Genomic DNA, 23,205 nt, shown 5'->3' on the forward strand with positions numbered 1-23,205 from the left:
ATTGCTTTTTTTGTTTGAGAAAGAGATAACAAGATTGTATGGATGTAATTAATGAAAGCTGTAAGTACTACCAGTTTAAGAACTGATAACTAGAAGTCCACTATACATTTTTTAAGTCATAAATCAACTTCAGCATTCTACTTTTAGTTTTCCAGATACGTGAGGATACCCTGCACTTCTTTTTGTTTATTTAGGAAATTAGTTTTTTTTTAAGAAGAAGTGGTATCAGAATAATGGGCCACAACTGTATGTACTGATTATGTCCTGGGATTTCTTTGTGTTAGGATTAAGATAGATTAAGATTATTTCTTTAAATGCTTTTTGGTTTGAATTGAATTATTGGTTCCTCAGTATTTGATAATCAACTTGAAAAATCAGACTGCTTGAATGTCATTTAATTAAGAAAGGTTTTTTTAGAAAGAATAAAAGAACACAATATTATTGTCAGTCTTGGCATTTATAAACTCTGTTTGTGTTAAGAAAGCCAGTATAAAAGACAGTATATAAATATATAAGACTGTTCATTTCCCAAAGTGTTTAAAGTCTTTTTTTTTTAATTTGTTTTTATTTTTCATTTTAGTTTAGGAGCAAGTTATTGTAGTAATGTTTTTAAGAAAATTCACTAATAAAAATTGTATTTAGTTCTGAATCCTTTTCTGTGCCAAACTGTGTATCCATTGCTATGTGCATGAAATCATGAAAACAAAAAAGATGTTTAAGCAGAGATTAAGGGAAACTGGTTTTTGAACACAACCTCATCACATCTTAACTGTGTTTTTTAATGACTGAAAAAGAAAAAATACTTTTGGTGCTGCTATTTCATTGCTGAGTTTGAGCAGTTATGTGCTTAGGAGACCATTTTGTTCGTTTTTTTCTGGTTTTGATTTTTTTAAGCTCACCAAAATCAATCTTGAGGCACAGAAAGTGGAGCAGGAATTAAGGGATGAACTGTCAAAGAGTGTAAGTAAGGCAGTAAGTGATGCAGATAGACGACAAATTATGGACCTAGAGAAGCGTGAGATGGAGCTCAAGATTGAAGTGTCAAAGTAAGTCTTGCATTTATAAATTTTGAATTAAGTGTATGTTCAGAAATGTGTGAAAATTCAGGCATATTAGTCTCACATGATACATTACTGGTGAATCACTAACATGCAATTTTCAATGCCTGTATTTTTGAGCATATATACATGCCAAATTTAGGATTGAAAATGAAGCTTTTAATTCCTGACTACAAAGAATTCAATTTGTTTCACTTTAATTTGAACAAGGAATTAAGTGCTGGCTGGGATAGATAGGGTAAGTGTGCAATTAGATACTTATACTAGTATTTCTGCATTAATTAAAGTTGATTTTGTTTCTGTGCCACAACCCCCATTCTGTATATGAAAATCTTGTAGAACTAATTGGAAAGCAGTTCTTTCTTTGAAAGACTCATATCTCAAACATTAAGGTACAGTAGGTGCGAAGATTTACATTTACTTAGAAGAGATTAACTTTGCAGAAATTGGAGCTTTTTAGCTATGTTGGTATGAACATTTGTCTTTGAGTAATTAATGTAATCCTGTTATATGCCTAAACCAGAAAAATCTATAGGGATACTCGCAGTGATTTTTGGCACTGCAAGTAAGTTATTAGATTTGGGGAAGCAGAGAAGAGAATTGAGAATGAAATGTTTGAGCATTTAGAAAATGTTGAGTATTTATATCCTGAAGTAGGAAAGAAATAGAGGACAGAGATGATTAGGTCAGGTAAAAAACCCATGTCATTGTTTTCCTGGAGTAGGTTACTGCTAGCAAACTTCTGTATAGTGTATAAGAAAATGTCCTGTGAAAAAGTTGAGAGGCAACACAGAAGAATTTTCTTAAACAGAACGCTAAGTAGTAGAGAAGAGTATGCTGAAAAGAATGAAATCCAAATATGTTTTGATATGAGGAAACATAACTTTTCTTAGTATCTTTTATGTAGAAAAACATAATAGGTTATTCACTGGTTTCAAGTGACACAATACTCTTGTTTTCCCTGGAAGGTTAAGAGAACTGTCTGATGTAGCACGAACACAAGTTGAAGCTCTGGAGGCACGCCAGCAATACAGAGATAAAGAAGTGGAATATCTTAGAATGCAAATTTTAGATTATCAGGTAAAATTTAACCTTTATCAAAGCTGCAGTTTGGATTCTTTTTTCCCTGGAGTGAGAAGAAATGAAGTAATTTTGCATTGAATTAGAAAGCAGCAAAAGTATTTCAGAAGAATCTTAGCAAGCTAGTCCTTGTAGTGCCCATACCCTTTCAAAAGTTCGATATTACATTAATTATTCCCTTCACTATTTACTCCATTCTAGCTGTGCAGCTATTACAGATCCTGACCTTTTTCCATATTGTTTACATAATATTCATTCTTCTATCATCAATAGCTCATGGTGAAGGAAAAACTCACAGTGAGGAAAGTCTGATCATTTTTCACAAGCAAGAAATTACTTGTAAATATTGAAGATTTGCAACAGGTTTACTATTTTGTTTTGTTATTAGCTAAAACAATTTATTGGAATTTGGTTTCACATTATAAAACTATTTGAGACCTTAAATCCAACACTTGTGTCAGCTTTAATATTATCATATTTTCTAAGTTTAGGTACATATTTCTTCCTCAGTTTCTGGTATTTTGGAAAGAGACCATTCTTAAGATCAGTATCTGAAAAGGTGTACTTCTAAAATGTGCCTGTAGAAACAATAATGGAAAAATTAAAAGCCTGTTAGAGGCTGATTCTTACTCTTCTCTGTGGAATAATACACGCAGTATATAACACATATATATTAAAAATAGCTTGTTTACACCCTATGCATGTGTTAACATGTTCTGCGTTAAAATGAAAAATAAATTTGTTCTATCAATTTTGTTCTTAGGCACAATCAGATGAAAAAGCAATTATTGCAAAACTGCATCAAGATATTGTAGCTCTTCAAGGTAGTGAATCTGTTGCTGTAGACCAGTTGGAGAAGCTTAAGTTGAAACTAGAGAAGATGGAGATCCATAATCTACGTTTGGAGCAGAAGCTTGATGACAGAGATCAAGCCTTATATTTTGCCCGACTTGAAGGAAGAAATAGAGCCAAGCATCTACAACAGACGGTTCAGTCTTTGCGGCGACAGTTTAGTGGTGCTCTGCCTTTAGCACAGCAAGAAAAATTCTCTAAAACAATGATTCAGCTACAGAATGACAAACTGAAGATCTTGGAAGAAGTTCAGTATGCCCAGCAGGAGCGAAGAAATGCAGAAAACAGAGCTTTAGAGCTGGAGTTGAAACTGAAAAGTTTAGAAGAATTAGTAAGTGCATTGAAGGATAGCAGAGGAGCTCAAAAGGTTTGTCATTTTGTAGCTTTGAATACCTTTGCTTATCTGATCTGCATTTAAATTCAGTTTTAGTTCGGTTTGTATTCTAAATATATGTTTCAATGTAAAACTTACTCATTTCAAAATACACTGTTAGAATATGACAGCTGTCATATTTTGTTTTTTGTAGAAATCAGTGCAGATATATGTAATTATCTTCTTTTGTGCCAAATTAAGACACATAGGAACTAGACACTAACCTTAAGTGCAGTTATATTAAATTGAATTAAATTATGAATCTAATTAAATAATGAAATAAATTAAATACAGAGTAGCATTTTGAAGTTTTGTCCCATGAGCTTGCAGTGAAATCTTCACTCCAGATCTATGTCTTTTTAAAAAAAAATCCAGAGGCAGTAATTTAGACAGCATGGTTAGAAATGTTACTATGCTCATGTAAATTCTGCTTAAGCATATTTTGCAACTGTAAGCAGTGTCACCCTGAAATCTTAAGAATGCTTTCTCACTTCAAGAAAACTGTATGTTAGATATTATGATTGTATCTGTTGTGACTAAAGTTGTCTGCATGTAAGTAATCCTTGTAATGCTCTGGGCATGTTATAGTTTTAAGTCAATTTTCAAATATTTTTCTAGAGCATTCTGACAAAAGTATGTCTGTTATTTTTAGTACATGTACATTTTTTTGAATATGTACAGTTTTTAATGATTTTGAATTCTCTTGCTCTTTTAGAAAATACAAACCAAACTTCTTGCATACTTTTTTTTTGTTCAGCCTGGACATAAGGTATAACTTGAATAATTTGAAAATTGTTTGCAATGCACTTTTGTCAGTGTAAGGGAAACCTGTTGCCTCTCCAGTTGGCTGCTGCACTTATCAGTCATTCCCCTTGCAGTTTCATACTCTTGTCATGCTGCCTCCCTCAAGACAAGTGAAGAAGCTTAAAAAGGCAGAACACGTGACTTCCAGTTAGTCTGAGAAGTTCCATCCTGCCTCAAAGCCAAAGAGCGAAGCCGAGTTAGTTGGCCTGGGGTAAATTTTAATATACTCTGTGTTATTCATTGCAAGGTAATTGTATGGCACATGAAAATGGAGGAACTGCATCTGCAGGAACTTAAACTCAGTCGAGAATTAGTCAAGCAAAAAGAAGAGGTGAAATATTTGCGTAATATAATTTCTGAATATGAATGTACAATCAGTAACCTGGAAGAAGAAATTGTACAGCAGAACAAGGTATGTATTCCTGCATGCTATTGAAAAAATATACTATTCCTTATTTTACTAATTGATTTTCTAATAGCTTTTTAACATAAGTGTTTATATCTTGGTTTTATAATCCTTTTTAATAGCTCATTTAAGTGTTTTACTTTTTGGTAACTCTTTTTTCAGTTGAAGTTTTCTATGAAATTCCCATTGCCTTCAATAAATAAACTAACTATTTTGTTACAGTTTCATGAAGAAAGGCAAATGGCTTGGGACCAGAGAGAAGTAGAACTGCAGCGCCAATTAGACCAGTATGATCATCAACAAACTGAAATACTTAGCACAGCTTTAAAGGTACATGCACTAAAAGTAGGCACATAGGCATGTTTTTCAGAGCTGTCAGATTACATGAATATCAATTTTTCTGTGCAGTTTGAAGATGCTACAGGCTCAGTTCCAGACCCTAGTTTGCCAATCCCACAACAACTTGAGTTGGCTTTAAGAAAGATTCAGGAATATATTCAAACAATCCTGGAAACTAGGGCAACCTGCAGATCACTGGAGGAGGTAATTTAATGTATAAATTATAATTTAATGTGAAGAAGTTTGTGTTTCCATATGCCTTTACTTTTTTTTCCCCAGAAAAATATTCTTTTTAAAATGTCATTTAGACATGCTTAACACTCGGAAAATGTAAATAATATAATCACACTGTGAGCAAAATGAAATATTTTTTCCATTGGAAAAAATCATGCAGGAGAATTTTATAATGTTTTTATCAATCCATTTAGTAGGTTTTATTAATCCATTTAGTCTTTAGAATTTTATAATGTTTTATTAATGCATTTATTCTTGCTGTACAAAATTCATTTGACTATGCATAGTTAAATTTAGCAAGTGCTACAAAATACTTTTATCTTGGGTTGTTAAATTGCTACTCTGCTTGTGGTTCTTAAATAATTTGTAAAACACCAGCTTCTTAATTTAGTAGAACAAAAGGAGTTGTTTAAGTGTCATGTGCCAAGCAAATAATACATAAAGACATAGTAATGATATTCTAGGACATTTTCATCTAATAGTAATCCCATACAGACAGATCCCAGTACAAAGTGCTTTGTGTTTATAAGTATATTTAGACAAATTTTTCTGGTACATTTCTTGAAAAGAGAGATTTTTTTCCAGTGTTTGAATTCTGGAAATGCAGAAATTGCCTTTTGTTGTAGAAATTAGAAGAAAAGGAGACCGCTCTGTGGAAAGCTGAACAAAATGTTATATCAAGAGACAAAGTTATAAATGAATTGAGACTTCGATTACCTGCCACATCAGGAGAGAAAATAATGTCTGAATTAAGCAAAGAAGAAGATGACCCAGAGTACTGTCATGCCATTAAAATCGCTCAGCAAACTATTGCAAATATGCAAGCAAGATTAAATCAAAAGGAGGAGGTGTTAAAAAGATACCAATATATGCTTGCCAAAGCAAGAGAGGTAGTTAAAACCTTTTTTCTGAAATTTCTTCCATTTTCAAGTTGTTTTAGTTGATTCTTTGTTTTCTCATTGCTAGTGAAATCTAAAAATAAAAGTTTCTGATCTCACACAGAACAGAGACAGTTACTTACTTTACATGTGGAAAGTTCATATAGAATTTTTTTGCATTTTAGAATAGTAGGTTTACTTAGTCAAGAGGCTATGTATATAATGTCTGTCTAGGAATTAAAGTAGTATGACATGAAGAAAATTAAATTTCTGCTGATGTGGTCTCAGTCTATTTTGTATATTTCTTTGGGATTTTTCAGTATTTCAGTATTTGCAGGAGATTCACTACCAATTGCATTTGATAGTGAATTTCGGAAGTACAAGAAAGATACACATTTATGTATAACATTCTTCTTAAAGCGTATTTTAAACTAAAGCATTTTTTAAAGCATTAACAGTGTATCTAAGCATACTTTATATTATTTAAGCATAATTCATATTGTTTTTTATTTATATCCATAAAATGTATTTTAAAACATAAATGTTTTGTCAAAGAGATACTTCAAGACCAAACATGCATTGGTTTTAGATCAGAAACACATTTCCAAAGGAGACTTTTATCATCTTCACTTAGTGTACTTTGGTTAACACATGGAGCTATTTCTTTTGGGAGAAATCAAGGGGTTTTGTTTGGAAAACACCCAGAAGATGGAGTCTTAAAATGAGCCTGTTGTGCTCTGTGTGCTAGCATTCCATCCATGGGATCACACTGTATTCCAAGGTACATAAACTCAAAATGTACCTGGTATGGATGTTACTGTCCATACTGATAGTCACAGTTGGTGAAGACCAGCACCAACTGTTTCGTTCTCCAGCTTCTGTGCTGTTACACCATACTACTTGCTGCTTAGTTTAAAGCTGCAAGAGTTATTTTTTTTTCTCCCAATAGTGTAAAAAGGAAAAAAGAAAATCATTGATTATAGCTAGAAGAAAAGAATTTAAAAATTTACAGAATTAGAGGAAAATCTGCAGAGCATTATTGAGCAATGAGTGAACAAACAACTTGAAGGCACTGCAGTTTAATAACTTTATGTGATAATGTACATCACTAGAGTTTTATTTTGAACTACCAGGAACAAGAGGAAATAGCAAAGAAGCATGAGGAAGACATAAAAATTCTACACCAGAAGTTAGATTTGTACACTGAAAGCTCCCTTAATAACTTCAAAGCAGCAGCTTTGGTGAGTCATGTATTTGTAGAATTTGTGAAGTTGTTCCTATATTTTTTGCTTTGTTGCTGGAAAGAACAGTTTGGCAGTCAAAAGTGAGTAATAACTGGTGACAGGAAAAATAAAATGGTGATTGATTTATAATTGTTGCATTGTTTTTGAGAGATTTTACATGAGAGGCATTAGGAGCCTCTCATGTTTAATGAGAGATTAGTTTAAACTGTAAAAAAAACAGAGTTACGACCTCAGAATATATGGGCATTTTCCATATCATCCTAATTTATGGAGAATTCTGGGGGAGAAAGTTATATATTGCTTCCTATTCTTCTCTTTCAGTGTATGGTTATATTAAGCTAATTCATTTCAATTCAAAATTCCTCTCTGGACCTTATGATAAGGTGAAGCTTTTATTCTGCTGTATTCTGTTGATCATTAGATGTACAAAGCTCTTTTCAAACCAGTCTGACCCATTTCTCTGTGAACTAAAAATCACATCTCAGTAAACAAATGATAGCTATTAATGCTTGATTATATTTAGGAATGAGTTAAAAATGCATCAGTAATGCTTATCTTTTGCTTAAAACTTAAAATGTTTATCATTTGCATTTGTTGTGTTTTGCAGGAATTAGGGAAAAAGACTTCTATGTCCCTATCCAGCAGCAAATATTTTCATCACTTAGAGCAAACTGTAGCAGAACAGGACAATTCTCTTGCTTCACTTATTGGAAAATTAAAGAAAACATCATCTGATTTGGAGAAACAAAAACAAATCACTATCTTGAAAATCAATGAGTTTGAGACAATCAGAGCCCAGTAAGTTTTTAAACTATTAATATAATGCACATTGGAGTGGTTCAAATCAATTATGTATTGCTGCTACAGGACTGATCTATCAAAAGGAACATGTCTTTGCTGACTTTAGGATTTAGCTGAAAAAGAAAATCCCAAAAGTGTTAGTAAAGTTGGCAATTGTGAGTTATTTTTAATCTCTAGCCCTTCACTGGGGCTAATACTGTGGCTTGGAGAAATGCTGTTTAGTTGTTAGCTTTATGCCATTTAATGAAACAGAAAGTTGTTTCTAAGTTACTGCATTACTTGCTGGCTTGTGTTCTGTCATTTTTCTCCCCATGACACATCCATTTGGGTTGGCTGCTGAGCAAGTTTAAACTCATGAAAGTATAGCCCATGTTTAAAAGGAAAAAAATATGATGCTTCTTTACCTGTAAGGGCCAGGAATGAAAATTAACAACGCTCTAATGTAATTTTGCTGACCTTCATGAGTAATTCTCTTATTAAATGGGGGCTGCCTTTGTTGAGTCAGTCTTTCTTTGCTGTTTTCAAGTCTAAGTGTCTTTTTTTATGTATTGTTATTATTATTATTATTATTAATAATAATAATAGTAATAATAATAATAATAATAATGTTGTTGTGTCCTTTGTGATTTATTTAGAGTTTGCTAAGTTAATTATTACACTGTACCCTATTGATGCTTATTTTTTCATTAGGCTTCAAGAAAAGCACACAGTTGATGTGCAACAAATCAAAGAAGAAGTAAATGAACTGAGGAACATATTATCTCAGAAGGAGAAGGAATTAGCAAATGCTAAAGCTGAACTAGAGCTCCAAAAAGAAGCAAATAATAGAGCGCCCACAGCAACAATGAAAAACCTGGTGGAACAGTTGAAGAGCCAGTTAGCCATAAAAGAGAACCAGCACAAAGTTAGTCAACAAAAATTAATCTCTATGTCACTTAACGACTAAAGTTTTCATAATGCTTAAGAATTCTTTGTATAGTTGAGCAGGAGATACAATATAACTGCATCACATTCCAAAGTAAAATATAACTGCCTTTTCTTGTTTTGTAGCAGCATCTTCACTTAACCAAAAAAAATTGAATTAATTATTTTCAGGCTTTGAGTAGAGCACTTCTAGAGCTCCGAGCAGAAATGACTGCCAATGCTGAACAGCAAATTATTTCTGCTGCATCACAAAAAGAGGCATATATGAATGTGCAGGAGATTGTTGACAGAGAAACCAAGGGGCTTACGGTGAGTACTAGGTAATGTCACTGCACTGCTTTGTTGTGTTTTACAGCAGTTAGGGAAAAATACTTCAACCTGATTTGACACCTTTGCTGACATTTTTGTTTCCTTCTAGACACAGATAGAGGAACTGAATAATCAGATTACAAAACTTACAGAGAACCTTAAAATAAGTAAAAACAAGGAAGCTTTGTTGTCCAATGAAAGGGATGAGTTAAACCAAGAGTTTCAGAAGAAAGAAAAAGCACTTGCTAAAATATTGAGGGAAAAAAATGAAATAGACAAAGAAAATGAAGAACTGAAGAACCGGATTAGGAGGCTAAGCAGTAACATTCAGGTAGAAGTGACTTTTCAGACTATGTTTGATCTTGGTCAAGTTTCTGTATAGATGAGCTGGAGGGATGAAAGATTTAAGTATCTTACACTTGATTAAAAAATTTATTTTTTTTCCTAATCAGCTGGGTTACATGTAAGCTATTGGCTTGTTTCTTTGCCTCAGCTAAAAAAAAAAAAAAAGAAATTGTTTACTTCTTGAAATATACTTGAAAGAGTCTGAGGAGTTGAATAACGACTTTCATACTTCTTGGAAAAATGGTACTTTGTCTTCTTCCTGGCTCTCCTTATTTGTCCTTTTAGAAGAAAAGTAAGGGATGTACAGAAGAATCATCTATGTATTGTTTAAAATTCAGCTACTTGCTGCTGATGATTATTCAGTTCAGAGGGAAAAGTTACGTTCCAATATTTTAATAATTTAAAGGTAATTTTTAAAAGATCATTTAGGTTTTAAACAAATTTTACTAATTTGGAATTAAAATCCTTATTGTCTGACTGGAGAAAAATCTCAGTAGTTACTAAACTTGAAGCTGTAAAAATTTGTAATTTTTCAGAGCAAAGCTGATGAACAAAATCTGATAGATGTGCTTCAGAAAAAAATTAAAAAGTTGGAAAGTGAACTTGAGAAAAAGTGTGAAGAAACAGAAAAAAAGAGTCTAAGAGAAGACAAGGTATGTGATATGTATGTTATGGCTTTGAAAGAGCTCATCAGCTGAGGTCGAGGTTGTTCATCTCTCCCTATTTCTTCTAAAACCTACCAGCCAAACTTGATCCGAAAAAAAGCAGTTTCATGGCTGCTACTTCCGATGTGTCCCATGCTCTTTGTTACTGCTCTTGTTATTTAGTATCTTAATCTTTTCCTGCCTTTTTCTAATGGATGTTTAATTCTATCAAATCTCAGAAAACTAAGATTTTTTAGGTAGGGTTGAAATTGATTACACGAGTTCTGCCAAATGTGCTTTTGTGAAATCAATGTAATAGTAAAAGCATAAAATACTGAGGAGCAAAAGAGTGAATCTTAAAAGAGATGGTCTTTCTGTAAGTGATTATTCTTGACAATTGTGATCTCCACATAAAAGAACTTCTGAGTGATTAGAGTTAATCACTCAGATTAATTTATGTGAATTTATAAGTTTTTTGATGGTTTCTTGCTTGTTATTACATCAGTAACTAATTAGTGGCGGCTCATATTAATTATAAAGTATGCTGGAATAGTATAGCATACTTGTGTAATGAGAGACTGTTGATGTACGATGTGAAATATTATTCTACAACTGCATGTATGCTTTCAATTAATTTGAAATGTTTTAAATACCTGTTGCTTTGTGTCTAGAGATGTTTTTCTCACACTTGGCATGCATTTTTCCTGTTTTCCAAGATTTTCCTTTCATTCCATTGCTTCATAGCAGTAACTGTTTAGAACAAAACCAGAAAATGAAGTACAGGGAATAACCAGAGAAAGAAAAATTCCAACAAAAAATAAATAAAGAAAACCCCCGAACAAACCAAAAATTTCGTACAGGAATATTGACTGTGATTTTTCAATAGCCATTTGTGATTCTATAGGCACAAGTTTTAACCAATGTATAATTTATAGTTACTGAGTTATTAACTCTAAGTAGAGATTCCATTTCTTGTAGGAAGAAAAAGCTCTGCAGCAGGGGCAAGCAAGCCCCTGGTGAGTTGTAGAATACAGATCTGTTGTAAATTGCCATACAAAAAACCTACTTTGTCTTAATTCCAATGTGTAATTTGAATAAAGGGACACATTGCACTAGCACCTCTAATTTCATTAAATGCTTCACTTCGTTTTTTGTAAAATTAATATTAAAATCCAAGTAAGAATTTGGTAGGAGCAATCAACTGCAATAGCTTTATCCACCAACCACAGCAGTGTATCCAGCTACTTAACTATGGCAAATAATACATGCCTGCTATGGCTTTCTGGTTTGAACTGATAAATGAAAAATATATCATTCTTAGTTTTCTGATGTGTTTGCTTGTTTTGCTGTAAGAGAAGAAATCAAAGGGAAATACAGAATCTATTTATGTTCTTCACAGGCCTCCAAGGAGGAAATAATTAGATGGGATGAAGGTAAAAAATGGCAAATCAAAATGGAAGGATTGCGGAACAAACTAAAGGAAAAGGAAAAAGAAGCAGATGCTTTATCCAAACAATTTAATACATTGAAGGAAATTTATACAAAGTGAGTTGGTTTTAATTGATTCAGCTACAAAATGATGGCATAAGAGAAATCCAGATATGTTTGACATACAGTAATTATTGCAGTTTGTTGTGTTTCTAAGATTGATGGTGAGAATTTGACATTGCTATTGAGATTAAAAGGAATAGTTAATTTTCAAGCAGCAGGCAGGTGACTCTTCTAGTATCCTGTCCCTTGTGGAAGCCAACTACCTTTATTAGAATAAAATGTCTTGAGATAAAATGCATTTAAGTCCTCTATTAAGCTTCCTGGTTTAGCATTCTATGATTGTCATAAAGGAAATGACAGCTTTATCAAGACAGGCTGTTTCTCACAGTGGTGTTATTTAATCAGGTTGCTAGGACTGGGTACTTGTAGTGTTACTGCAGTAGTGACAGTTCTAGGATTGTGAGTTGGAAGCCTTTTCAGGAAACAACCATATGTCCATACGCTCTGCAGATGTCTACTTCAGTGAAATAATGGCAAGATCTTACTGATAAAAGATGTGGTGGTGGTGATTGTAGCTGTTTGTAAATTGTGATTTGAAACCGCTTCAAAATGGCTCTTATTCTTAGCAAGCCATGCCTGAATTGCACATAGAACAAGGCAAGAACAACAAGTGGTTTATGACGTGCATGATACTGACTTAATGTCCATTGGGGTTTTTTGGGCTTTGACTTGAGATTTTGGTAAGGCTTTAGTGTCTATACAGTAACCTTATTAAATAGAAAAGGGGGTGTGGTTCAGTTGGCAGATAAAATGTAAATGTAATTCTTTAAGACAGAAAATATTTTCTTTTCAAGAGAGAAGTTTAGCAAATAAACTTTAAAATGTAAATTCACTGGATGTTGCAGGAGTGAAAAAGAGAAAGTTGCTCTGCAGAAGAAACTGAAAATTACTGGTGTTACTGTTGACCGTGTTGTTGGAGTAAGAGCCACAGAAACTGAAAGAGAAGTGGAAGAACTAAGAAAACGGAATCTAGAGTTAGAAAATGAAGTTGCACACTTGAGGTGGGAGACTTTTTAAAAGAATATAAAAAGTGCGAAACCTAAATTAGTAAAAAAAATGTGGAATGAGATAGTCTCTAATAAGCAAACTGTAAATCAAGAAAGAAAAAAAGAAATAAGAATTTTAAAATTTCTTCTTGGAGTCCATGATGAGCAAACTTAAAAGTATTTGGCAGCAGTTGTGCATGTTCAGAGAATATGCAGCATTGGCTCATTATTCTAAAAAGCTAAATAATATGAAAAACATATGGCTTCTATTGTGAAAAATTTTAACTACAGTTTAGAGTTGGTGAAAGTTATGGAACTGCTAAGTGCAGTTAGGAAGTGCTTAACCAGTTGTCCACTATCGCAGTGGATAATGTACTGGAGTAATAGAAGCTGTATACATCTGAAAAGAGTGGATTCCTTTTGCCAAAGCAAGTATCTTCCATTCGTTGGGATTAGTTGAAATATAGCCAACATTGATTCAGAATAACTAGCTTAGAAATGTTGGAAAAATCCAGTGTAGAAATCCAGAATTTCACAATACTTTTACATTAACGGGTGTTTTTCTGTTTGTTTTGGCTTGATTCATTTTTTGATGTAGAACACTTCAAGCAATCCCACGAGACTCTGTTGTAGAAGATTTACACTTCAAAAATCAATACCTCCAGGAAAAACTTCATGCATTGCAGAAACAATGTTCAAGAGAGACTTTTTTGAAACCATCGGTAAGTTAATTATGTAACCATAGTACATAGAATACTACTTAGGAAAAGTTTTTGCTTTCTATTTGGTATTCTGTGTCATTTAGCTGGTTTTATTTAAATGACAGTATCCTACAGCAGGATATGATATACTCAACTATTAGTGGTTTTTAAAAAAACCAACAACAAACCAAACACAAAAAACACCCAAATCCCCAAAATTTAAAGTTTCTGTGTCCTACAGGTTGAAGATTAAATATTCAGTATCCTAGCATATATGGAGAAATTAAAAAACAGCTTTTTAAACATGAGTCTGCTACTGAGAGACTACTTTTATATTACATAGTGATTTAAAATTAATGATGCACAGAGTTTGGGGAAATACTGATCTTCATTTCAGTTGCATTAGGTGGTTTTGTCCCCCTTTGATTTTTACAAGGCTACTTACATTGCAAATTTTGCATTATTAAGTTTTCTGAATCTTTCAAGAATAGACTTAACAGTACATTCTAGTTTCCTTTATTTCCTGTTTTCTTTTACCATGTTCTGCTTTTCTTTCATGCTTCACTCTGTCTTCAACTTGACTCAGAGTACATGTGACCAAACTGAACTGACCAAGTCTGTTCCTATCACTGTCAGTAAACAAAAGTATCTGAATATCCTTCACAAGAAATCTATTTCAAATAGGGCTGAAATCAAACATCAGACTAATAATAGAGTTACTGATGGCAGTGAAGTAGATGAGGACACAGGCATGCAAGCATGCATCATGCCTAATGAAGTCCAGGAGGCTGCTGCAGATGTAAGCAGAGAAGGGTGTCCTGAAGAGCACCCTGAAGATGGTGAGAAATGTGAGGACACCGAGATTTCTAGGGAAGGACTGAAAACCAAAATTATAGCTGAAGCTGGTAAAGAGAACTGTGGTGAAAAAGAAGAAAATATAACCCAGCCTGAAAATGGAAAAGTTAATGAGAAACATGAAGAAGAAGAGAGGAAGCAAGAAATTTTCAAGCAGTCAAATGTTGATGAAGAAGAATGTGTAGAGGAGCCTGATGCTGACAAAATGAGCTGCAATCAGTCTGATTCAGGGCAACCTCCTAATCAAGTTAATGACTGTGAAGCAGAGAAAATAAATATGAATAATGAAATGAATCAACACACTGCAGAAAATAAACAGGAAAATAACCCAAGCTGTACAGAAGGGATTGAAACTACCCCAGAATTTTGTGAAATGCTCGAGGTTTGATGCTGTAGTGGCCCTCTAGCATTTCTTCAGTACAAATGATGTAGAAGTAGAATAGTTTGATCTTGATAAAGCAGTGCTTTCCTACGCATGGTCTGCAGGGATATTGAAATACTCACCAAATGGTCCATAAAGCAAACTATATTACTTTCATGATAGCATGCATGTCAGCTTGCAAGTAAGCTACTGTCAATTCTAAAATTTTGATCCAGAGAGTTTACAAATAACCCTAAAGATACATGGAGATAATTGATGTCTTTCATTCTTTAAAAAACTTATGATATGTTATTATTTACACTAAAAAATGCTTTAATGAAGCAAATACTTGATTGCTATAGTTAATGATAAAGTAATGAATGAAAAACACTGATTATTAAGTTATTAAAAGGTTTTACTCTTTACTAGTCAGGCATAATAATTTACTGTATCACAATGATTTCAGTTGGCACTATTAAGTATGAAAAGCTGTCTTTGTGTAGTTGAAATCACTATCCTCCATGGATAAAGACTTAAAATTTTGGGAACTAACAGATTCAATGAGAGTTACATACTACTATTCCTGGCTTGCTCTCTGATCCGTTTGAGATAATTGAAATTTCTTATGACAGATGTGCTATTTAAAAAACTATCAGAATATGCCCTTAAAATTAGGTGCTATTCCCAGGTACAGTGTTACAGCCTACTTCATTCAGTAGCTTATTTATCTTTTAGTGTTTGAGGTTTATTTTCTGTGAAAAATACTAGTTTTCTGTTGCTCTTAATCAGCTACAACTGATAGTTGTATTGAATTAGTACATTACCACTTAATAATATTTTTCCCCCTCTTTTCTCAAGGCATCAGGAACAGGATCAAGTGATCAGCATCAAAGAGAACAAGAAAAGGAAAAGATAAGATTGTCATCTGAAAACATTGAGCTAAGATTCCAACTAGAGCAGGCCAATAAAGATTTGCCAAGACTAAAGGTAACATCTTCTTTAGTCCCCTTTACCCTCACACTGGTCAGGGAATTGCTTAAAAAAAATGGATATTTTTTTCTGTACATACTGTAAATTTTTCATGTGTTTACAGAAGATGAGAGGGTTGAATAGCTGGTAGAAATAATGGAAAATGTCATTGAGATGGGAAATTGCTTTCTCTTAAATTTTTCCAAGTAAAACCACTGCAATTTTGTTCACCAGTTTTTTGCCTCAATTTGAGATCTAAGTTGCTTATTACCTTTTTTTTTTGTTTGCTTGTAGGACCAAGTAGAGGACTTAAAAGAAATGTGTGAACTTCTCAAAAAAGAGAAAGCAGAAACTGAACGAAAGCTGAACAGCATTAGAGGGGTGAGTGTTCTAACAGCACTTTCATCATAAGTAAATTTCATTAAGTAAATGAAAAAAAAGTGCAAAAAAAAGCAGCTAAGTATTATTGAAGCAAAATCGTTTGCAATCAACCAAAATGAAACATGAATTTTTCTTATTTATTTTATTGACAAAATGCTATAATTAATTAATGGCATTAAGGTAACAGGACCATTAGAATGACTATTAAATATTTGCACTGTCATGGCCTTATTTTGTCATTTGCATTAGTTACCTTCAGAAGCATATTTGTACAATAAATAGCAGTTACAACCATAATGATGAAAATGATATTCATGTATTTATGTACATGATTTGATGCAGGTGTAGAAAGGATAAGTTACTGTTAGTGAAGTTTTTTGTTTGTTGTGCTACAGAAGGTGACACAGCTAAATTTTACCTGAGCTACTTCCAACTACCTTAATAGAATTGTATTTCCAAAGTTAAAGGGAAAAAAGTACTCAGCAGTGTGTCTCCTGCTTTTCACTTGTCAAACTATTTGTGTGACCTTCTAGAGAAAGCCAAACTAATAAAAGCTCCTAAGTGACTCTGTAGCTCAGTATACAAGGAGAATTGAGTTCTGCTCCTGCATACCTGGAAAAGATCAAGTATTTTCCATTATTTTACTTAATGGTTTGCATGGACTGCTTGTGTACCTGTCTCTCTTATGCAGTGGTAATCTTGGACAAGAAAATTCAGTTTATACAACTGTTTCACGCAAAGGTTGTGAGGAGAAAGCAAATTCTTTCTCCATTCACAGGCGGCAAGTTGTGACAGGTTTTTCTTTAACTCTGCTGTGTACCAACACAAACCTCCTAATTCCTCCAATTATTTTAGAGAAAAATTAGTACTTTTTAATAATAAAATTTGGTTGCTCTGTACATTTATGTAGAAGTCCAGGATGTAAAATCCTTCCCATTTTTCTTATGAGATACCTTATGGCCCCAGAACTAGAATCAGCAGTATCTTTAAATTATGATTGCTGAGGAAATTGCTACAAAGAGGATAAGAAAATAAATGGATTTGAAGACTCCCTAACAGATTTTTTTAACTCATTAATTATTGTAGTGAAATAAGAAAAATAGAGAAATTGCCTATTTTCACCCACATTTATTTATTTATCATTTTGCAAGAAGAATCTATTCCTTTGGAAAGGGAGATCTACTTATGCTTTAATGTATAGTTTTTCTGTCAGTTTAATTCAGCAGAAGTAGGGTTGCTATAAAGGGCCCTCTTTTCTTCCCTCAAGCTTCCAGCCCAGCATTTTTCCCCAATGCCCCCAACAGTAATTGCATGGTCTGTTGGATTGGGGGATTTTTCCACAAGAAAAGCTAAATAAATTAAGTAGTTCTTTGATTTATTTTCCTAATGTTTCAGTTTAGTTCAAAAGTACAGCAGATTTTGAGATTTAACTGCAACCCTTTAGGGTAAGGTAGAAAATGAAGGAGTTGATTTGTTGACTTGGGGAATTAATAAATCATTAGATGTTTTGGAGAGGTAAGTATATGGAAATTCTAGTGTTCAAGTCATATCAAAATAAGCATCTTTTTTCCTATAAATGTGAATTGCAATGGGAAAAAAGCGATAAAGTAAGATTTGGAGTATCTCAGAATGTTAAGACTAACTATTTGCTCACTTTTACTTTTTTCCTTCCCCCCTCTGTAGGGTGGTAGAAGTGGAAAGACAGTCCCAGAACTGGAAAAAACAATTGGCTTGATGAAAAAGGTTGTAGAGAGAGTCCAAAGAGAAAATGAAGAACTGAAAAAAACTCCAGCTGTGGTTTCTAGTGAGAAATTACTTGTTCTTGAGCAGGAAAATGTGAGGCTAAAGGTACAGATTTAGTAACTATATTTAGGTAACACTTTATATGCAAGTTAGTAACAAAATGGAGTAGTAAGCCTGTTGATACTGATTGACACAAAACTGTTTTGAAAATACCAGTCATGAAATATATAGAACAGAAAGGCAAAACTTGATTTTAGCATAATATACTGCAGAGTTTAAGGTACTTTGTACCTTAAGGATATATTTAACTATGTGGTAAAATGTTCACTGTGTTAAGTAGCTGTAACTATGCTATGCTTTAAAAATGGAAATCTGAAATCTTCTACTAAGTGATGTAAATGTGTTTTAACAAATTGTTTGATCTTTAGTCTGAAATGGAAAAAACAAAACTTGATCTGGAGGGCCAGCTGAATGTGCGTTATGAATCTAAAACCAAAGGAATGGAAAAACTCATTACTGAAAATGAGAGACTGCGTAAAGAACTGAAAAAGGTATGATCATTTTAATGCATCCCTTTATTTCCACTAGGCACTGGTTATGGTAAGTATATGGTTTTTATTTTTCTTAATGGTTGATATAACACTGATATTGCTATGATAGTTTTATTTCACTATATGTGGAGAGGAGATGTCCAAGGACCAGCCCAAGACCAAATCTGGAAGTTGTAGTGCTAGAAGTCTTGGATGCAATTTCCCCTACATCAGCACTGACCCTCTCTCACCATCGTTTGAGATGCTTCTTGTGAGGTTAAGTATTCCATAAAGCTTTTCTTTTATTGAACAATAGGAAGCTGACACTGTAGAGAAGCTACGAATAGAGAAGAATAACTTGGAGATATTAAATGGGAAATTAAATGTTCAGCTGGAGGAAACCATTAAGAAGCTAAATTTGGCTGAGAGCCAATTTGATGGAGCTGACAGCAGAAACTGGAAGTCCATTGTAACAAGGTAGGAATTGAGAATGTAATAAGAGGACAGAAAAATGATACCATGCTTATGCTATTGAGAGAAATAAACAACCTGTGTTCTGTGTAAGGATGGCAGAGAGCAAATTTTTGGTAAGAAATATTAGTCCTGGACTCCTGGATGACTTCAGGGTGAAGTAAGTTGATGTGTTGCAAAATACTCTTTAATAAACAGAAATGGAAGGTATCAACAAAATCAGAACCTCTGACAGTAAACTTGTTAGGACATAAAATCAGCTGGACAGGGGAGAGACTTGTCTAATTTCATCTTAGGTCAGATCACTGTTGATGTCCAAGATTTTACTCCCTTCCCAATCTTGCACTCCCACAGGATCCCTTGGAGGGTCTAGTGCTACTCTGACATACATATTGCTGAGCCATTTTTTCACTGAGACTTCAAAAAGCCATTTGGTTGTTTTTAAGCTTCCCCTGAACTATCCAGTGAGGTAAAATGTCTCTATGCAAGGCCAGTCTCTAAGGAGGGCAAAACTGACTGCAGGGCAGGACAGAAGTAGCTAATGGCTACAGCAGAGAGAGGATATGAGCATGCAGTGAAGATCACAGGCCCTTAACAGCTGGCATATCAGCACAGCAGCATTCATACATTCATTCTTTTTGTTCTTCACCTCTTCTGAAAAACATTTCTACTTGGTTCTATTTAGTTGAGAGATACATTGTTATGTATAGGTACAAAATACATGGTCATGTTTAATTGTACTTGCCTATTGCAACTCTTGTGCATAAAGCCATCTATTTGCATTTACTTTGACATGAATTTAAAGTCAGTTAATAACATAATGACCTTACTAACCTAGAGAAGCTGCTTAGAGAACTTTACCATGCAATCTACCTCACCAGCACATCTACCAATGCATATACATGGTAACAGTAAGTGTTTCTTAGGGCAGACAAAGGGGTGTCATCCCAGTGACCCTTCAGAAGACTCTGGCAGGTAGCAAAGTGTTGGACACTGTATTGCTATCTGAAAATCCAGATGGATTCAGATGGGAGATTGGGCTGCATGACCTCCAGAGGTACCTTACAACATTTCAAATTCTACACAAACCTTTTGGAGCCTTGTAAAGCTCAAAGCAAAATGGAATCTTCCTCAGACTGCTCGTCCTCCAGGATAAACAATTTACTGCAGAATAGTTTTGGCATTGGAGTCTTCATCTTCTCCATCTGTATTAACCCTTTTCTCAGTACATTTTCCATAAATTACTAAATCATTAAAAAAATACTTTCAAAGGTATGACACTGAAGTAAGATCCAACTAGTGTATATACTGCACCAGTATGTACACTTTTAGCAGCAGGTGTTTGGGGTTTATGTGCAATAGCATAAAAAGATTCCTGTCCCCTTTTAATAAAGTGTAGGCGCAAAAAGAGAACTACAGAAGTGTAACATCTAGAAAAGCCTTTATTTATTCAAGGATTAAAGATGTGTTTCTCATAATGCTTATTTCAGAAAACTGTATTTATAAGACCAGTGGTTATTTCAAGGCCAATGCCCCAAATATATTTTAGGGTGTATTTTACAGCATTTATTCTCCTAAAGATATTTTAATCTCTGTTTCTGCATAAGTATTAACTTTTGCTCTTATTCTTTCTAAATAAAAATACTGCCAGAATGCAGGAAACTAAGTTGAAGGCAATGGAAATAGATATTGCTAAAAAAACCCAAAGCATTGCTAACCTTAAACGGCTGCTTCAGGAAGCAACAGAACGTGAACACAATGCTGATAAAAATTTGCAAGATCTAAAAGAACAAGTGAGTAAAATTAAGCTAGATAACTCTAAAAGTAGAATGCTTGTCTTTGTAATGTCTGTAGTGGCAGAATACTTGTTTTTTCTCCAATCTTTTACTTTTTATGTTTTTTAGTCATAGTTGCTATATTTACATATTTTAGCCAATTAATGAGGTTTACCATATATTATCAGTATATATTCTTGACTTGCAGTCAACTATTATTTTTCTACTGTGTTCTTCTATTGGATTTTTTACTATAGTTTCAGGGATCACATGAAAACCTGTAGATGGATGCTTCAAAAGATCTTACAATCTTTCCAGCTTGTTCTGCAGTGAGGTTGCTGCAGTGATTCCCCTATTCCCTCCAGTTTGGATTTTTGGTGGGGGGCAGGAGCATATTGAGTTCACTATCCCAAACAGGATCCTCATTTCTGTTTCCAGTCTGCCCTCTTATGTGCAGTCTCTAGTAGTCTTACAAGTGCTATTTTACACGAGAAGGAGTTAATGAATTTTGAACTCAGGTACCTTTGAACAAATGCATCATGTTTTGGCTTTTAAGTACAGAGGTGCAGTGCTAGAATTGCCCATACATCAGCTTTCATCTCATTTATTTATATGCAGATGATTTACTTCCCCAGGCACCTGGTACTGGCCCTTCTCAGTGTAAGGTATCAAATACAAAACTTCCAATTTGTGAAGTCATATATATATATTATGTGAGGAAGTAGATGTGTTCAATAAATAGAACTTGGAATTGATTCCTGTAAAACAATTACTTTGTTAATTTTTCCCTGGTTTTCCTTTTCTAACATCAGTGTTAGTAACATGAAGTGTATATCAGGAGCAGATTGAACAGAGATAGAAGTATTACTCTGGGAGCGACACAGTTTCAAGTTTCTTTCATTTCTTAAGTACTGATGAAGGGAGGAAATCAAAGTTAACTACATTTCAAAAAACAGAGCCTGACTGTGTAAAAAAAAAATAACCCAAATCCTTACCACATTAGTATAGAAACCTATAATTGCCAGCAGCCTCATGCGAGTTCATGAACTGTCACTGCATTTATTACCTGTACATAATCATATATTTAAACCACTGTTGTGCTCCAGCATCTTTACCAGGCATCTCTTTCAGAGACTCCCTCCCTCTCTGGTCCCTCCCTCTCTTACAACTTAACTGCAGGCCACCCCTAGTCAGTGTACCCTATGGGGGGGTTGGCATTGCAAATCACAGGGTTTTCATACAGTTTTTCAAAATGAACTGGGACAACGTGCAAATAAGCACATCAGTAATATTTTTAAAGCATTTAAATTATTTAGGCATATAAATTCCTTATGCATATGTATACAGTATATTGGTGTAGCTATGTATCCAACTTTCTTGTAAATCTAATTTCTAAATACTTATTTCTTCACCCTTCATGGAATATATAGCAATGATCTTTACTAACTTTGGAAAGGCCAGCAAGAATGAGCTTTGGGTGCAGAAACTGTACAGGAACAATTAATTTTTTTTCTGATAGCTTAACGTTTGGTTACATCCTTAGTATTATTTTCACTCTTTTTTAATCTTGTATTCAAGAGAACTCTATCTGAACTGCACTGCCATGGATATTGTTTTCAACAATAAAACTTCCTTAATTTTTCTTTTAAGATTGAGCATCTTAAACATCTTCCTGAAGCTGCAGGGACAGAGCAAAACATCATGAAGGAGCTTCAGCTTTTAAGGTAATGTACTTCCAAACTGACTAAACACCTCAGCCAGTATACATAAAATAAGATCAGGAAATGGTCACTGCAATTTTTAGTTAAATATTTTATGGTTTAAAGTGTTTTAATAATTAAAAAAAAATTAATTTTTTTATATTCTAGATTAACTAATAATCAATTAGAGAAAGAAAAAGCAGAACTAGTGCATCAGATGAACGCTTGTAAGAATGAAAGACACACCTCTACAAGTGAAGGTCCTGCAGCTGGTAATAATTTTCAATACCTTAAAATAATTATCCTCTTGTATTTAGGGTCTGAAACTACTTAACATGTGTGAGCAAAGTGATAATAAATCTACAGAATTATTTGAAGTAGATTAATACTGAAGTAGTGTAAACTCAAGCAGATTAAGGTCTTGGATTGTTGAGTACATGTACAAACTTTTTAAAGAGAATTTTCAGTAAAAATCTCCATAATCAATTATTTTGAGCAACAGGCTGTAAACTTTGTATGATTTTCCCCAGGTGATTTGTTTGGTGATCTCAATTGGTTTTATTTACCTGTTTCATCTTTCAGGAGATGCAGAACTATTGAAACAAGATTATTTGTGCCATGGGTTTTCACTACTTAATATTTCATTAAAAAAATCTTTATTTTTGCAGGACACAATAAAACTTTGGAGGATAAAATTGACAAACTACTGAAAGAAATGGATGATCTCCAGTCACAGCTGGAGGCTTCAGAGCTCGAAAAACAGAAATTAAAGGTGAGCTGCAAAGATCATCCTAGGCAAGATAACAAACAAAACTATGGTTAGCTAGAAAGCTGTTTAATAGCTGAATTAATATTTAATGACAAAGTCAATTTTAAAACATTGTTTACAAA

The 23,205-nt window shown here is 33.7% G+C and overlaps 2 protein-coding genes across 3 annotated transcripts in view; both read left to right on the forward strand.

Moving 5' to 3' along the window:
- CEP290 (centrosomal protein 290) overlaps nt 1–23,205 on the forward strand; it is a 49,130-nt gene that overhangs the window by 24,424 nt on the left and 1,501 nt on the right. For both annotated transcript variants that reach the window (XM_074539644.1, XM_074539645.1), the window contains 25 exons: nt 895–1,046; nt 2,027–2,138; nt 2,902–3,357; nt 4,415–4,579; nt 4,796–4,903; nt 4,982–5,116; nt 5,773–6,036; nt 7,158–7,265; nt 7,876–8,066; nt 8,760–8,973; nt 9,165–9,302; nt 9,412–9,633; nt 10,184–10,300; nt 11,691–11,836; nt 12,688–12,843; nt 13,427–13,550; nt 15,604–15,732; nt 16,009–16,095; nt 17,779–17,943; nt 18,267–18,389; nt 18,685–18,845; nt 20,491–20,632; nt 22,265–22,338; nt 22,483–22,586; nt 22,983–23,086. In XM_074539644.1, the coding sequence (XP_074395745.1) occupies nt 895–1,046; nt 2,027–2,138; nt 2,902–3,357; nt 4,415–4,579; nt 4,796–4,903; nt 4,982–5,116; nt 5,773–6,036; nt 7,158–7,265; nt 7,876–8,066; nt 8,760–8,973; nt 9,165–9,302; nt 9,412–9,633; nt 10,184–10,300; nt 11,691–11,836; nt 12,688–12,843; nt 13,427–13,550; nt 15,604–15,732; nt 16,009–16,095; nt 17,779–17,943; nt 18,267–18,389; nt 18,685–18,845; nt 20,491–20,632; nt 22,265–22,338; nt 22,483–22,586; nt 22,983–23,086 (3,897 nt within the window). The remainder of the gene's footprint in view (nt 1–894; nt 1,047–2,026; nt 2,139–2,901; nt 3,358–4,414; nt 4,580–4,795; nt 4,904–4,981; nt 5,117–5,772; nt 6,037–7,157; nt 7,266–7,875; nt 8,067–8,759; nt 8,974–9,164; nt 9,303–9,411; nt 9,634–10,183; nt 10,301–11,690; nt 11,837–12,687; nt 12,844–13,426; nt 13,551–15,603; nt 15,733–16,008; nt 16,096–17,778; nt 17,944–18,266; nt 18,390–18,684; nt 18,846–20,490; nt 20,633–22,264; nt 22,339–22,482; nt 22,587–22,982; nt 23,087–23,205) is intronic.
- Nucleotides 13,559–15,593, forward strand: LOC141728841 (uncharacterized). The gene has a single exon (XM_074539649.1). The coding sequence runs from the start codon at nt 14,068–14,070 to the stop codon at nt 14,770–14,772; it is 705 nt and encodes a 234-aa protein (XP_074395750.1). The 5' UTR covers nt 13,559–14,067; the 3' UTR covers nt 14,773–15,593.

This window comes from Zonotrichia albicollis, chromosome 4, assembly GCF_047830755.1.
Source record: "Zonotrichia albicollis isolate bZonAlb1 chromosome 4, bZonAlb1.hap1, whole genome shotgun sequence".
NCBI classification, from domain to species: Eukaryota; Metazoa; Chordata; class Aves; order Passeriformes; family Passerellidae; genus Zonotrichia; species Zonotrichia albicollis.